Raw genomic sequence first — 16137 nt, forward strand, 5'->3', positions numbered from 1 at the left:
TAATGGATACCTTGGTTAGCAGCTATCGCTAGTTAGCTTAGCCCTAATGGATACCTTGGTTAGCAGCTATCGCTAGTTAGCTTAGCCCTAATGGATACCTTGGTTAGCAGCTATCGTTAGCTGCTGCTAACGATAGCTCATTGCTCGTGTCAATTAAATTGCATGTTATTAAATGTCCGCGCTGGTCTGTCTAATGAAATTACAACCGCAACATTGTATCGCACTGTACAGCCCTGGTTGTAGGCTAATGTTTTACTATTTTTTGTATCCAATTTGTATGGATTAATTTAGGAGTGAAATCACCACTCGCAAGCTTGCCCCCAGATATTATTTTAAACTCGCACAGACAAAATTAGGGCGCAATTTGCAATCATCTCATCGCAGTGTACAGCCCTGTACGGGAGGCTGCAATTCTAAACTGGCCACCGTAAATGGCCAAACCCCCCCCACCCCCTCCAAATAGACAGTGTCCTCCCCTCCGTATATATTATCTCCCCACCGTATGTATATCTCTCTCCCACCCCCTCCTACAGTCTCCTCCCCACTGTATGTATATTTATCTCCCACCCGCCCACCCCCTCCTAATGTACAGTCTCCTCCCCATGATATGTATATACTGTCAGGATCTATGGGTAACAGTACTGTATATTTGCATATCATATATTTCACAAATGTAACAGTACTATGTACCTGTATGTCATGTATGTCCCTATGCCATAAATGTCATGTATGTTGTGTAATGTCATAAATGTCACTATGAATTGAAAATGGGGGACCCTGATGTAAACAAGACAAACGTCTTTCTCTGGTCTGCATCCCCTTAACAATTGTATGTATTGAGCCGTACTGTATTGTACCCATTCTGCAATCTGTTAAATAAAGTTTTCATTTATTAACTATTTCACTTGAGGATGCTGCGATGTAAAAGTTATACACAGAGTGGTACAGAGGTAGACGAGTTGCAGGTGTGTAAAAACTGAATGCTGTGTACAGCAAATACATTATTTCCACCCCTGAAAATACGCTGTATCTTCTATTTATTAAGCTCCTATTACTGCATATTCTGCACAGCAGTGACAATTCTGATATTCTATTTGTGATCCTTGCCTCATTGCATTGAATTAAACATCACCTACAGTCTCATCACAGAAGGCAGTTATACTTGTTTAACCATCCTGTTTACAACCTTCCTGTCAAATATTTGCTTTCTTTTATCATTAATTCCACCACATACGTCTGTGGTGTTTCATGTAAAATCTGACTAGATAGAAGACTATAATACAGTATATTACTACAAGGTCGCAAATAGACCTGCCGTCGAATCAATACCTTCATTAATTTACATAAACACATAGGAAGGCTTCTAAAGTCCCGTGGCCTCTAATGAGATCCTTGAACAGACACACCTTTTAAAAACTAATTGAACACACGCACTATGCACATACACTTATATGTAAGACACTTTCTGTAAATAATTTACTATTTTATTTAATCTGATTTTATGTTATCTTACCCATTGTTACCATTCTTTTATGCATTGTTGGGTCTGAGCTGGAAACACAATTATGTCATTAGCTGCAATGCCCCTGTATTGTGGTGTATTTGACAAAAATAACTTTAACTTGAATTTGAGATCCAGTTCAGTAGTGTCCATTTACAGTATTGCTCAGACCAGTGTCAAAAGAGCTAGTATCTTAAATGCATCTATAGATATGTTCAGATCAAATAGCCACCCCTCATAGCTAGGCTACTTCTCTTCTCAGGCTTAAGACATTTTTAATGACCTGTATGCAATTTTCACGTCCTGTACAAGTCATAATATATATACTGCACAATATAGAATTGTCCAAAGCGACTAGGAGGCGTACATATCTAGCAGCTAAGGATGAATGTTATTCTGAGACGCAACATGGAATCGACTCAATTCTAGTAAGATGTGTGTGGCTCTGAAAAGAGCCTTTGGGTCTTGGGATAGTTTGGATTGAATATACGATTAGCCGCCAAAGCCGTACAGAGTGCGTCCCTGTCTCTTCAGAGCATAGACCACATCCATGGCTGTGACGGTCTTCCTCTTGGCGTGTTCGGTGTAGGTGACGGCATCACGGATCACGTTCTCCAGGAAGACCTTCAGCACACCACGAGTCTCCTCGTAGATCAGACCGGAGATGCGCTTCACTCCTCCGCGGCGCGCCAGGCGACGGATCGCGGGTTTGGTGATTCCCTGGATGTTGTCACGGAGAACTTTACGGTGACGCTTGGCGCCTCCTTTTCCGAGTCCCTTTCCTCCCTTTCCACGACCAGACATTTTCTTCTAGGATGAGTTCAAAACAAATGAAAAAAAGTAATGACGAGCAAAGGCAAAGCCCTCTGAATATAAATACTCTCTGAGGACGTAAAAGAAGACTGAGATACCGCGTCATGCTGGGCGTGGCCAAAAGCTGCAGCCCATAATAACCCTCCCTCTCACACACTTTTGACCATAGAACTGGTGTCACGTGATTGATTGATTGATTGATTGATAACTTTATTAATAGATTGCAGAATGGGTACAATACAGTACAGCTCAATACACACAATTGTTAAGGGGATGCAGACCAGAGAAAGACTTCCGTCTTGTTTACATCGCCAAACTCCCCAGACTCACGCGATGGGTCCGACTCCCCAAAGTTTAAACGTCCTCGTCTGCGGTGCTCTGCAGCCCATACCAGTATGAGCATTCAAACGGCGAGTGTCATCGATGGAAATGCCGCTGTGAACGAGCCCCTCCACACGGCGCTGCTGCTCGACCAACCATCAAACCCTGCCAACAATGCAGACGCTACTCCTGCGGCTTTTCACCATAGAAACCTGGCCATCTACGACGGGGAATGCATCCAGGAACAGCCAGAGATCCTACTCATCGGAGATTCCATCACCAGGTTTTTGCAAATACCACACGGCATTACGTATTGTTTTTCCGGTTTAAAAGTTACTGACTTACTTGAGTGTACTCCCGAAATCATCGAGAGATATCCGTCCGCCCACACCGTTATCATTCATATCGGAGCAAATGACGTAATGGCTAGACAATCCGTTAAACTCCAATCTGACTTTGAATCACTAATACTCACTATTGAAAGCCTGGGTAAAATATGCATTGTGTCTGGCCCCATTCCATCCATAGGTCGTGGATCTGAGCGATTTAGCCGTCTGTTCTGGTTGCACAAATGGCTACAGACCCACTGTACTACTATAGGACTTTGCTATATAAATAACTTTGATCTGCTCTGGTCCAGGAAAGACCATTACAGACCCGATGGCATCCATCCAAACATATCAGGGGTAAATGTGCTAATACATAACGTCATACAAAGTATAGCATCACTGGCCTGACAACCAACCATATCTAGCTCTGTAGACTATATACAGAAGCAGCCTAAACTACAAAAAAACACGTTGAGTGTCATCCCGATTCTGATCACCAAAAGACTAATCAATTACTCATTATCACGTCCCATATGTAAATCTAACCTTATCAATATCAGTGTTCAACCACAGACTATCTCACACCCCACTACAGAACCCGTACAGCTAAAACTAGCACTGTTCAACATTAGAGCGCTGAAACAAAAATCATTTCTGATAAATGAACTCATAGTAAAACATGGTGTACATTGTATGTTTTTAGTAGAGACATGGTTAGACAATATCACTGGAGTAGCAACACTGATTGAGACCTGCCCTTCCAATTTTAAATTCTATCAATCAAACAGACAGAGTGGGAGGGGAGGCGGAATAGCAGCAATCATCTCCACTCAATTTGTGTGCAATGATATTGACCTGGGAACATTTTTATCATTTGAATACCTTGCTATTGTATTGAAAACAGAAATGCCAGTAATATGTGTGACATTGTATCGACCACCAAGGTACTCGCCACTCTTCATACAGGAATTTTCAGAACTCATATCGATCTGCATTACCAGGTATGATAGAATCATTCTTAATGGAGATCTAAACATTCATATCAACAAAAAGGATGACCCCAGGGGTTGTGAGTTTCTGAACCTACTGGACAGTTTTGGACTGATGCAACATGTTCACGAGGCCACCCACCAACATGGCAACACTCTGGACCTACTAATAACAACAGGGCTAAACATTGAGAATGTATCAGTAAAACAAATTCCAATTTCTGACCATTATTGTGTGTTCTATGGTACAAGCCTAATATTACATAAGACCAGAAGCGAATTCATAGTTCACAGAAGGCTTCTGGACGCTAGAGCTGAAGCAAAATTCTCTAGTATGATGAAATCATATGACCAATGCAGTGAATCCTCCATAAATCAGAAAGTGCAAAACTTCCACAGCACCTTGTCAACAGTGTTAGATACTGTTGCATCTCTAAAGGTTAAAAAGGTAAAAACTGATAGAATCTCTCCATGGCTAAATAAAACCAATGTTAAAGATAACAAGAGAAAATGTAGGATAGCCGAGCGAAAATGGAGGAAACTCAAACTCACAGCTCACTTTAATTTATACAAAGACGCCATGGGCGCATACAATAAAGCAATACAACTTGCGAGAAAGGAATATTTTTCCAAAATGATCTCAGAAAATATGGGTAACTCCAGGGTACTTTTTTCCACCATTGACCGGCTGATTAACATACCACCCCCCCATATACCGCAGCAATCCGCCACAAAATGTGAAGAGTTCGCAGTTTTCTTTAATGAAAAAATATCATTGATTAGAGCAAGCATTACCGCTGATATAGATCTGGCTGTGAGTGAAAACCCACCTGAGATAACAATGGGGGAATTCACATGTATTACATTACCTGACCTCTGTAAGATTGTCTCTGAGTGTAATTCCGCCACCTCCTGCCTCGATCCTATACCAACAACATTTCTCAAACGGGTGTTTGATAGTGTCTCAAATCATGTCCTTGAAATCATAAATATGTCTCTTCAAACAGGCACTTTTCCAGATGCATTTAAAACGGCTGTAGTAAAACCACTACTAAAGAAAACAAACTTAGATGTAAACGAACTAAAAAGCTATAGGCCAATATCGAACCTTCCATTTATCAGCAAGATATTAGAAAAGATAGTCTCAGTACAAATAAACTCCTTTCTCAAAGATAATAACATCATGGAGGAACTACAATCAGGCTTCAGAACAAATCACAGCACTGAAACTGCCCTTACCAAAATAGTTAGCGACCTCAGGCTAAACTCCGATGCTGGCAAAGTCTCAATTCTTGTCCTATTGGACCTTAGTGCAGCGTTCGATACGATTGACCATAATATCTTGATCAGTCGTCTTGAAAGACTGGTTGGCTTTTCCGATCATGTACTAAATTGGCTCATAACATACATTAAGGGGAGAAGGTTCTATGTTAAGCTTGGAGATAATGTATCCGAGGAATATGACAGCAATTTTGGAGTCGCACAAGGAAGCTGCCTTGGTCCATTACTCTTCTCACTATATATGCTGCCCCTCGGGGACATCATTCGAGACCACAATGTATGCTTCCATAGTTATGCTGATGATACACAACTATATATCTCCGCAGAACCAAATAACACTACAGCCATACAGTCCATTACAAATTGTCTGTTAGCAATAAACAAGTGGATGAACAATAACTTCCTAAAATTAAACGAAAGCAAGACCGAAATCCTATTGATCGGCCCAAAAGCGAAAAGGGAAGTGCTTTGTAAAAACCTGGGGAGTCTGTCATCCTATGTAAAGACTGAGGTTACAAGCCTAGGTGTCATCTTGGACTCAGACCTGACCTTTAAATCTCATATAAATAAGGCCATGAAAACGTCATTCTTCCACCTAAGAAACATAGCGAAAGTAAGACCTTTCGTAAATAAAAAGGATGCAGAGAAACTTATTCATGCTTTTGTATCAAGTCGGCTTGACTATTGTAATGCACTGTTCACTGGTCTTCCCAAAGCAACCATTGGGAAGCTTCAGCTTATCCAAAACTCTGCAGCTCGATTACTAACTCATACAAGGAGAAGAGAACATATCACTCCAGTCCTGGCCACTCTGCACTGGCTTCCAATAACTCATAGAATTGATTTTAAGGTCCTTTTCCTAACATATAAAGCTCTTAATGAGCAAGGCCCAAAATACATAGCAAATTCCCTAGTTAGTTATCTGCCCTCAAGAACGCTACGGTCATCCACTACAGGTTTACTAGACACGCCCAGAAACCAAAAAAGGATAGGAAGTATGGCATTTGCCAACTATGCCCCAAAACTATGGAACACACTACCAACACACATCAGAAACGCCAGCTCTATACACATTTTTAAAGGAAAATTAAAAACGTACCTATACAGTCTAGCTTACAAATAGTTATGGCTTGGAAAAACCTGATGGATCCATGAGGCTAGGATAAGCCTTGTGGACCCAACTTTTTAGATGAAGGAACGGGTACATAGGAGACACGCCTCCAGTTTTTCAAAAGTTTTTGACACGCCTCAGCTTCTGAGCTGAAGGCGTGTTTTTGCGGACCTCCCAAACTTTCAAACTTTTTAGATGAAGGAATGGGTACAATAGGAGACACACCTCCAGTTTTTCAAAAGTTTTTGACACGCCTCAGCTTCTGAGCTGAAGGCGTGTTTTTGCGGACCTCCCAAACTTTCAAACTTTTTAGATGAAGGAATGGGTACAATAGGAGACACGCCTCCAGTTTTTCAAAAGTTTTTGACACGCCTCAGCTTCTGAGCTGAAGGCGTGTTTTTGCGGACCTCCCAAACTTTCAAACTTTTTAGATGAAGGAATGGGTACAATAGGAGACACGCCTCCAGTTTTTTCAAAAGTTTTTGACACGCCTCAGCTTCTGAGCTGAAGGCGTGTTTTTGCGGACCTCCCAAACTTTCAAACTTTAGACTGTTTTCTTTATACGTTTTTCTTTTTCTTTCTTTCTACCACAATACACGGCCACTGATGGATCCATGGGACTTGGTAAAGCACTATGGACCCAACTATGACCACTGATAAAAACGTAACTACACTAGCGTTATAAGAGCTAAACATTGCTACCATACAAGTGCATTGGTTTAGTGCACTTCCGGTTGCCACTGAGCGGAAATGTTTGTGCGGACCTGTTCTCCCAAACTGGTAAGCAAATGACTGTTTTTACGTTATTTTCATTTTTACGTTACTATTATTATTATTATTTTTTTTTATTTTGATCTTAACTGATCACTATGACTTTATTGCTTTTATCGTTATATATGCCTATAATTGTGTACAGCACTTTGAGCTACATGACATGTATGAAAGGTGCTTTATAAATACTTACTTACTTACTTACTTACTTACTTACTTACATCAGGGTCCCCCATTTTCAGTTCATCAGGACATATGACATACATGACATACAGATAGACAGTACTGCTACATCTATACATTTATGACATACCAGATTTGCCAATACAGTACTGTTTGTGATACAAAAAGAGTCCAGAAAAGGGAGTATATACATTTGACGTAAAAACTGTACATTGGAGGGGGTTGGGTGGGGTTGTGTGGGGGGGGGGTTGGGTAGGGAGGGGTTGGGGGGGGACCACTGTACAACTGTACAAGCAAAACTGTACATTGGGATATTGACAACCATACTAGGTAATTTACATTGGAGGGGGTTGGGGGAACACTACAAACAAGCAAAACTGTACATTGGAATATTGACAAAACCATACTAGGTAAATTACTGTACATTGGAGAGGGTTGGGTTAGGACATTTACAGGGGTGTAAATTCTAAGACATGTCTGGTTCATGAGTTCCTCGTGGCAGCTGGGTTCACATGGTTGCACTTATTCAATTTATCTATCCCATTAGTTTGCCCCAGATTCTTGTCTGGGGTCCATTTTGGTTGGTCTGCAATTGCTTTCCTGGTTTCCAAAATGGTTGGTCAGTGTGGTCTGGTACTGTCCATGGTGCTGAAATAGCGCCATTTAGATTCACAGTGCCTAGTACAAGTAGTTCAAGTTTCAAGTTTGCTTTTATTTGCCATGTATAAAGTGCATGTACATTACAGTGAAATGCTTGGTTCTTTACGAGCCCCTGAGAATGTGCTTCAAGCAGTAAAATAAAAAGTAAGTAAAAGAGGAATAAAGACCCAACACTATACTGTACCATTGATATCATGGTTTTAAAATGGACTATACCATGTTATTAATGGTTATTAAGGGCAGATTCAGAGCACCTTGTGAAACATAAAAGCAACTATTGAGCATGGTGTGGTGTATCAGTGAATGTGTTGAAGTCCAAACCACAGGGGATGCCTGATGAGCAGAGTAACCTTTCAGCCAGATGTGGAGGCTGTGTATCCTGCTAAACATGGAGGGAGAAGGGACCAGAGAAGATCAGTATTGCTGAGGGTTACTTATGAAGTCAGATTTTAGACTTCTGATTGCCCACTCAGGACAGAGTGGGTAGCTCTTAAAAGAGCCTTTGGGTTAATCTTCAGTGAACAGGGTAGTTTACTTGGAGCTAGTGTACTTGGTCACAGCCTTGGTTCCCTCAGACACAGCGTGCTTCGCCAGCTCACCGGGCAGCAGCAGACGCACAGCGGTCTGGATCTCCCTGGAGGTGATGGTGCGACGCTTGTTGTAGAGAGCCAGGCGCGAGGCTTCTCCAGCGATGCGCTCGAAGATGTCGTTAACGAAGGAGTTCATGATCCCCATGGCCTTGGAGGAAACGCTGGTGTCGGGATGAACCTGCTTCAGGACTTTGTAAATGTAGATGGCATAACTCTCCTTCCTGGACTTTCTGCGCTTCTTACCTCCCTTGGCAGCGGTCTTGGTGACGGCTTTCTTGGAGCCCTTCTTGGGCGCTGGCTTGGCGGCTGGTTCAGGCATGTTCGACGGCTTATCAGAATCGAATGGTGACGGTCGCTTATGGTTTCCTGCCTTATTTATAGGAGGTTGATGCAAATAGTGCTGCGTGGCTTCTACGATACGATTGGTCGGGCGTGGTGCACGTGTGTAAAGCTAATAGAACATGCATTTCTCTCAGCATGGTTAAAAAGGAAATTATAAGAAAGTGTACACATTGACAATATTTTGGTTTATTATTTGGCAGTGCTGTGAAAAGTATTGAGCAAAAGTACAAACCACTAATAGAATAGTACTCTGTTAAAAGTCCTCAATTTAAAGTACTTCTTATTGAAATAGTTTCTTAATTCCATGTGGAACCAGGACATACACCCCCCCCCCAAAAAATAAACAGGATATAAGGAGCCAAACAAGGCAATTATGGTAGAAGCAAAACTCTTCTCCACATAAATATTCTATATGGAATTCCAAAAAAATTATACAAAAACTACAGCTAGTTTCAATATCAACCTTATATCTAGAAAAACAGCTTCAGGCAGCATTGCTGCATTCTTTTGAATGACTGATTTAGTCCAGAACTCCATTCCTGTTCTGTAGTTCTGTTAGAATTTCATAGCTGTAGTTTGGGGCAATACCAATGGAGAAAGTGAGTCATTCTTATACATGAAGTACTTCAAATTGGGCAAACTTCTAGTCAGTTATGTGTGTACCATAACCCTTACCTATACTCTGAAAAGTTATACCACTCGTCAGTATGACTTAATACATAGTGTCTTTATAGTATACCTGTAACAATAACGTTATAAAAGGTTACTGTTATTATTGTAATAATGTATTTAACATACAAGGTTGTAAATTGTACAGAAATATACAGAGCTCATTATGATCAAATAATGAATATTATTTGCACATGTCTGTTGGAAATCATATCATAGGACGTGTGTTTGGCTATGGGGTAGTTAATCTGTTTCATTATAATTATATATGAGTGAGTCATTCTTATACATGAAGTACTTCAAATTGGGCAAACTTCTAGTCAGTTATGTGTGTACCATAACCCTTACCTATACTCTGAAAAGTTATACCACTCGTCAGTATGACTTAATACATAGTGTCTTTATAGTATACCTGTAACACATATACATCTGATATACTCCAGTTTAATCACTTTATCGATTCCTATTGCACTTTACTGTTACATTTGTACTGTTTAGACGCCAACTTATTTTCTTTGTACTGTATAACGACAATGGATTTAAACCTGAGGAAATGTATAACAATGCCTATGCGTTAAATGCACCGTCCTCTCGACACCTGTCATTCTGTTTTAGGGATGAACTGACTGAACTAGTATGACTGTCAAATGACCGTCTATACGGATTAGTCTTAGTGACGTTATTCTAGTTTCATAAAGAATAATTGTGTAGAAAAGCTTAGCTTCTACAATAATGACAAATTACAGTATAGGATGCAGAGTCATTGCCTTCTCGGTAATATGTGGGTGGCTCTGAAAAGAGCCTTTGTGGGGTTTGTCGAAGAGGCTAAATAATTTACTTCTTGGCAGCCTTCTCTGTCTTCTTGGGCAGAAGGACAGCCTGGATGTTGGGCAGCACACCACCCTGAGCGATGGTCACTCCTCCCAGAAGTTTGTTGAGCTCCTCGTCGTTACGCACGGCCAGCTGCAGATGGCGGGGGATGATACGACTCTTCTTGTTGTCACGGGCAGCGTTTCCAGCCAACTCTAAGATCTCAGCGGTCAGATATTCCAGCACAGCGGCCAAATAAACCGGGGCACCGGCTCCAACACGATGAGCATAGTTGCCTTTACGCAGCAGTCTGTGGACACGACCCACGGGGAACTGAAGCCCGGCACGAGAGGAGCGAGTCTTGGCCTTAGCTCTGGCCTTTCCTCCGGTCTTGCCTCTTCCAGACATGTTTATAGTTGTCTTTAGTTAAACTAATTTGAAAATGAATGCAGCGAGTTGGAGAGGCGCCTTTTATCTTCAGGCTTGTGTTTTCTCACCCAATCAGGAAAGACGTTTTGTTGGCGGTTTTTCCAAAAGACCAGTCCTCCAATAACCTCGTTCCCAGTTGTATCTCCGTGAAGTCCTCCAATAACCCTGTGAGGTGTAGGCGGAGTAACGACCTCACAGAGAGGAGACCAATCAGAAACTACTGCGCCTCCGCGTTAGTAATATAAGGCCAGAGTTTCTACACAGCAGCGTATTATTATTGTTGAAGTGAAGACTAAAACATAGTTTCTCATAATGGCCAGAACTAAGCAGACCGCACGTAAGTCCACCGGTGGCAAAGCCCCAAGGAAGCAGCTCGCCACCAAGGCTGCCCGTAAGAGCGCACCCGCTACCGGCGGCGTGAAGAAACCTCATCGTTACAGGCCCGGTACCGTGGCGCTGAGAGAGATCCGTCGTTACCAGAAGTCCACCGAGTTGTTGATCCGCAAGCTGCCTTTCCAGCGCCTGGTCAGAGAAATCGCCCAGGACTTCAAGACCGACCTGCGCTTCCAGAGCTCTGCTGTCATGGCTCTTCAGGAGGCCAGTGAGGCTTACCTGGTCGGTCTGTTTGAGGACACCAACCTGTGCGCCATCCACGCCAAGAGGGTGACCATCATGCCCAAAGACATCCAGCTGGCCCGCCGCATCCGTGGAGAGCGCGCTTAGATCGGCTTTTGTTTTCCTACATTCATAACCCAAAGGCTCTTTTAAGAGCCAACACCGTTATCATGAAAAGTACATTCCATTAACTCATTATTTCAATATGCCAGTTTTACTCAAATCATCACAATTCTGATAATACAAATATTTAGACTAGCATTTCCTGTTGGCTAAAGCGGAACAGACTGCAAATTGCCATATAACATTTATTGATCCCTTTGGGGATATTAGTTATCATAGCAGGAGGTGCATGTATTATAATACATACAGGTCACAGAATTATATTACAGTGGAGAAGTTAACATTTAATAAAAAGGCAGTGTAAACAATATACAATGTAATTAACTGGATATGGGCAACAAGGTTGTCCTCGTAGTAGGTTCGTCCGGGAACATGCTGCCTCATTTTGAGAAGCAGCTTAGAAATGTGGGAACATAGGCCCTACATTTTGAGTGAAAAGAAAATCTGGGGCTGTGGGACCATAGGGCTGACCCTCATGATGCAACACATCACATTGACCTCGATAGGGAAATTCAAAGTTTTACAGTCGAGTAAAGTAGTTTGAATATGGTCATCTGTGTCTTGTGTGTTAATTACAGCTCAATGAAATAAGGTAGCAGTCCATAAGGCGACGTATTGCTATATTTTCATTTATATTTCATGGTGCTGTAATTAACAAGGATTTTCTCTCACTGGCAGATATACTGGGAGGAATTAGCTCTCGGAGTCAATACATTCCCATCTGTACGAGGTGCTTAATTTATGTCATATGAACTTTGCTATTTTGCCCATATTTTACTTTAGGAGCAACAATGTAACCGCACAGGTTCATACACTGAGACAATAGGACATTCTTTATTGGTATTTATAATTCAAGATGACAAACTGGTTTTCAACTCAATGTTGCAACAATCAACAACAGCTCAAAAGTAACCCATGACCATGCACCCATATCCAATCATACATTATAACTCAGAGTTAAGATGCACTCCAATAGGGTCCAGCTGCATCCCCGGAGAATCCGCTCACTGGTAACTTCAGCCAGCCACAGGACGCGCCTGCCAGCCACAGGATGCGCACTGATTGGCAGAAAGTACGGAAGTATCTCGAAGTACATCTGTGCGGTTGTAGAGAGTGATTGATTGAAAACGTTATTAACAGATTGCAGAATGGGTATTTTTTAGCATGGTGTTATTCACCGTCAAAGATGACATAAAAAAAATAGAATTGATATTCTCCTTTGGTTCATTACAATCAGTGATGCCACAGATTACTTGTAAAATGCCACAACATAAGAATGACAATTTTTTTTCTCTCTACCAAATCCATTCTGAGACTGAATCAATGAATGAATCAATGAATGAATGAAAACTTTATTTAACAGATTGCAGAATGGGTACAATACAGCACGGCTCAATACACACAATTGTTAAGGGATGCAGACCAGAGAAAGACTTTTGTCTTGTTTACATCAGGGTCCCCCATTTTCAATTCATGACATTTATGACATACACAACATACTGATATGTATCATGACATAGATACACAGTAGTTAAATTTATGACATACAAAATATGCAAATATACAGTACTGTTAAACAGAGATCCTAACAGATAATATATACATAATTATGAGGGCTGCTGATGACTCCTAACATCCTATCACGTTTTTAATAATGCTGTAAAGTTAAGTAAAAATGCATTTCAATATGAATTTAACAAATTAAACATGCAACTATTCATTCTAAATGTACCAGTCTGACTGACATACCAGTTTATCATACATCAGGTTTGACATATATGTATTTATTGTGTGTGCGATGGTCACTCTTTGTAACTTTTGGTTGTTACTGTTAACTCTCCAAGAGTGTGTGTAACCAGAAGTTATAGATGCTATTAAAGGCCCATAGCAAACAGCTGCATGTGGAGCCAACTAGATGCCCTCAAACCTTCTTTAACTCTAATCCTCAAACTCAACCGTGACCTTTAACCTAACAAACTCAATTTCCCTTCCAAAATCAGTTAAATCCTGAATTCAAACTTCTCCAATCTGAAAATCTATTAGAGGCTCTTGTTCCACCTAGTAGAGCACTTACTCCATCTGGCGGTGAAACCCAATATGACAGGCAGCATCCTAGACATGGTCCAGGAAAAACAGAACAACTTATACATAGGGATATGTTTATTCAGTCACCTGACCTTGACTGGTCATTGGGATAACTCTCTCAAAACAAAGTGGGTGGCTCTGAAAAGAGCCTTTGGGTGAATACGGGTTAGATGGACAGGGAAGTTTACTTGGAGCTGGTGTACTTGGTCACAGCCTTGGTTCCCTCGGACACTGCGTGCTTGGCCAGTTCACCGGGGAGCAGCAGGCGGACGGCGGTCTGAATCTCCCTGGAGGTGATGGTCCTACGCTTGTTGTAGAGAGCCAGTTTAGAGGCTTCTCCGGCGATGCGCTCAAAGATGTCGTTAACGAAGGAGTTCATGATCCCCATGGCCTTGGAGGAAACGCCTGTGTCAGGATGGACCTGCTTCAGCACCTTGTAAATATAAATGGCATAACTCTCCTTCCTGGACTTTCTGCGCTTCTTGCCTCCCTTGGCGGTTGTCTTGGTGACGGCTTTCTTGGAGCCCTTCTTGGGCGCTGGCTTGGCTGGCTCAGGCATAATGATCAGTCGGGACTAAACAGCAACGAATGTGGAAACAGAAGCGCACTGCTGCCTCTTTATAGGTCAAATTGTGCAAATACAGCTGCGTGGCTTCTTGTATACGATTGGTTGAGAGGCTTTGTCGCACATTTCCCGCGCACAGGAAACTATTTGCGCGCAAAACCATAATAACCCAACTATATATTCTCTTAGCAAAACTCCATAGCCACACTTGATATTAAGCCAAGCAATAATCGACATGAAACTGCATTTTTCCAAGACAATGATTTTGTGCACCTTGATAGCTCTCTTGGTGACATCTGTCACTGCTTTGACTTACAATATATATATATATATATATATACACACACACCTTCATACACATCTGTCTGTACATACAGTTGCATAATCCTTTTTACATGTATTTGGCATAACTTTTAATCATGGAAATGCCAGTATACATTTATAAGGTGAGAGATGTTTTCTGATGGTGCTGAGTCGTCTCCATGAGCAGGTTTCCTCTTGTTTGGGTTATTACTGATCATAAACAGATGACACAGACCGGCATGGTCTCACCATGAGCTACATGTATCGGTACCTCACTGTGGTACAAGATAATAATACAAGTATGACTCTGACAACATAGTATGTTTCATTCCTTGAGCTATTTCTTCTGAATGTATCAAAAATGTAGCTGGCAGCCTACTGCACCACATTCTAAGATACTTTACTTCACAATGAGTTGAGCCCTAACAATAGAGGCCTTTATATCTGACCTATAGGCTAAACACAAACTGTAATGTTTGTGTTGTTCTGTTTCTTCCAGTATGGCTGCCTGTAACCGTTGGTAACCACTTTCAAAAGAAAATGCCTAATTTGTGTGCAGTGGTAGTCGGTAAAACACTGCTGAAAAGCATGATATTACTGTTCCGTTGTGACTTCTTTATAACATTCAGTAATAAGACAAACAAGTCAAACAAGGCAATTATATGGTAAAGCAAAACTTTTCTCCACATAAATATTCTATATGGAATTCCGAATAAGATGATTCAGTAAGGTGATTTTCTTTTTTTTTTATCCACTTTTTCTCCCATTTTTCTATTTTTTCTCCCATCCCAATTTCGTATCATCCAATTCAACCCTCCCCTGTCACGAACGCTGTTTCTTGCCTCCCACAAGCCGGCTGCAATGTGGACTAAGTCATACATAGCACAAGTCCCCTCCGGTACTTGAGGTAACAGCAGTCGCATCTTTTCACCTGCGCAGCTCGATCTCTCAGTGGCGAGGAGTAACGCGTGGGAGGCTCACGCTGCCCCCGACACTTCCTGATTCTACTGCACAGGCGCACCAACCGACCTGTAGGAGTCGCTGTCCACAACGCCCGATCCCCACCCATCAGTTTCCCACCCCCTAATACGGCCAATGTGTATTAGTATGAACGACCAGCTAAACTGAAAGCAATGTGGAGCGCTGGGCTCGAACAGGCGAGCCCAGCGTCTCCGCATTCGTGGCGAGCGCCTTGCCCACTACGCCACGATGATTTTCGTGATTAGTTGCTCCCAGGTGGAAATTGTAGGTGGAGAGGACAGTACGTTTAACTTGTCATAATAAGCATGTCCTCAATAGGTTACCTCCTAATAGTCAAGAGTGAGCCCCAATATTTTGTACGAGTAGACATCACAGTATAGGATGCAGTCAGTTTTTTCATTGTAAGAAGTATTGCTTTCTCTGTATTAGTTGGGTCGCTCTGAAAAGAGCCTTTGTGGAGTTGGTCGAAGAGGCTATATAATTTACTTCTTGGCAGCCTTCTCGGTCTTCTTGGGCAGAAGGACAGCCTGGATGTTGGGCAGCACACCACCCTGAGCGATGGTCACTCCTCCCAGCAGTTTGTTGAGCTCCTCGTCGTTACGCACGGCAAGCTGCAGATGGCGGGGGATGATACGACTCTTCTTGTTGTCACGGGCTGCGTTTCCA

General features: G+C 42.0%; 6 protein-coding genes across 6 annotated transcripts in view; 1 reads left to right on the top strand and 5 right to left on the bottom strand.

Moving 5' to 3' along the window:
* Window positions 1-16137, bottom strand: part of LOC311238341 (histone H1-like) — a gene marked incomplete at both ends in the record, with an annotated part of 77283 nt that overhangs the window by 25202 nt on the left and 35944 nt on the right. The gene's annotated exons all lie outside the window — the stretch shown is intronic.
* LOC311238364 (histone H4) lies at window positions 1994-2305 on the bottom strand (the record flags this gene model as incomplete). The annotated part of the gene is made up of 1 exon (XM_084326397.1): window positions 1994-2305. The coding sequence occupies one exon, from the start codon at window positions 2303-2305 to the stop codon at window positions 1994-1996; it is 312 nt and encodes a 103-aa protein (XP_084182523.1).
* Window positions 8491-8868, bottom strand: LOC311238356 (histone H2B 1/2-like; the record flags this gene model as incomplete). The annotated part of the gene is made up of 1 exon (XM_084326389.1): window positions 8491-8868. One exon carries the CDS (start codon window positions 8866-8868, stop codon window positions 8491-8493), a length of 378 nt encoding a protein of 125 aa, XP_084182515.1.
* Window positions 10395-10778, bottom strand: LOC311238567 (histone H2A; the record flags this gene model as incomplete). Its single annotated transcript, XM_084326666.1, has 1 exon — window positions 10395-10778. One exon carries the CDS (start codon window positions 10776-10778, stop codon window positions 10395-10397), a length of 384 nt encoding a protein of 127 aa, XP_084182792.1.
* Window positions 11112-11522, top strand: LOC311238348 (histone H3.2; the record flags this gene model as incomplete). The annotated part of the gene is made up of 1 exon (XM_084326381.1): window positions 11112-11522. One exon carries the CDS (start codon window positions 11112-11114, stop codon window positions 11520-11522), a length of 411 nt encoding a protein of 136 aa, XP_084182507.1.
* On the bottom strand, window positions 13807-14181 carry LOC311238360 (histone H2B-like; the record flags this gene model as incomplete). The annotated part of the gene is made up of 1 exon (XM_084326393.1): window positions 13807-14181. One exon carries the CDS (start codon window positions 14179-14181, stop codon window positions 13807-13809), a length of 375 nt encoding a protein of 124 aa, XP_084182519.1.

The sequence above is a fragment of the Notolepis coatsorum genome, assembly GCF_963971535.1.
Source record: "Notolepis coatsorum genome assembly, chromosome: 12".
NCBI classification, from domain to species: Eukaryota; Metazoa; Chordata; class Actinopteri; order Aulopiformes; family Paralepididae; genus Notolepis; species Notolepis coatsorum.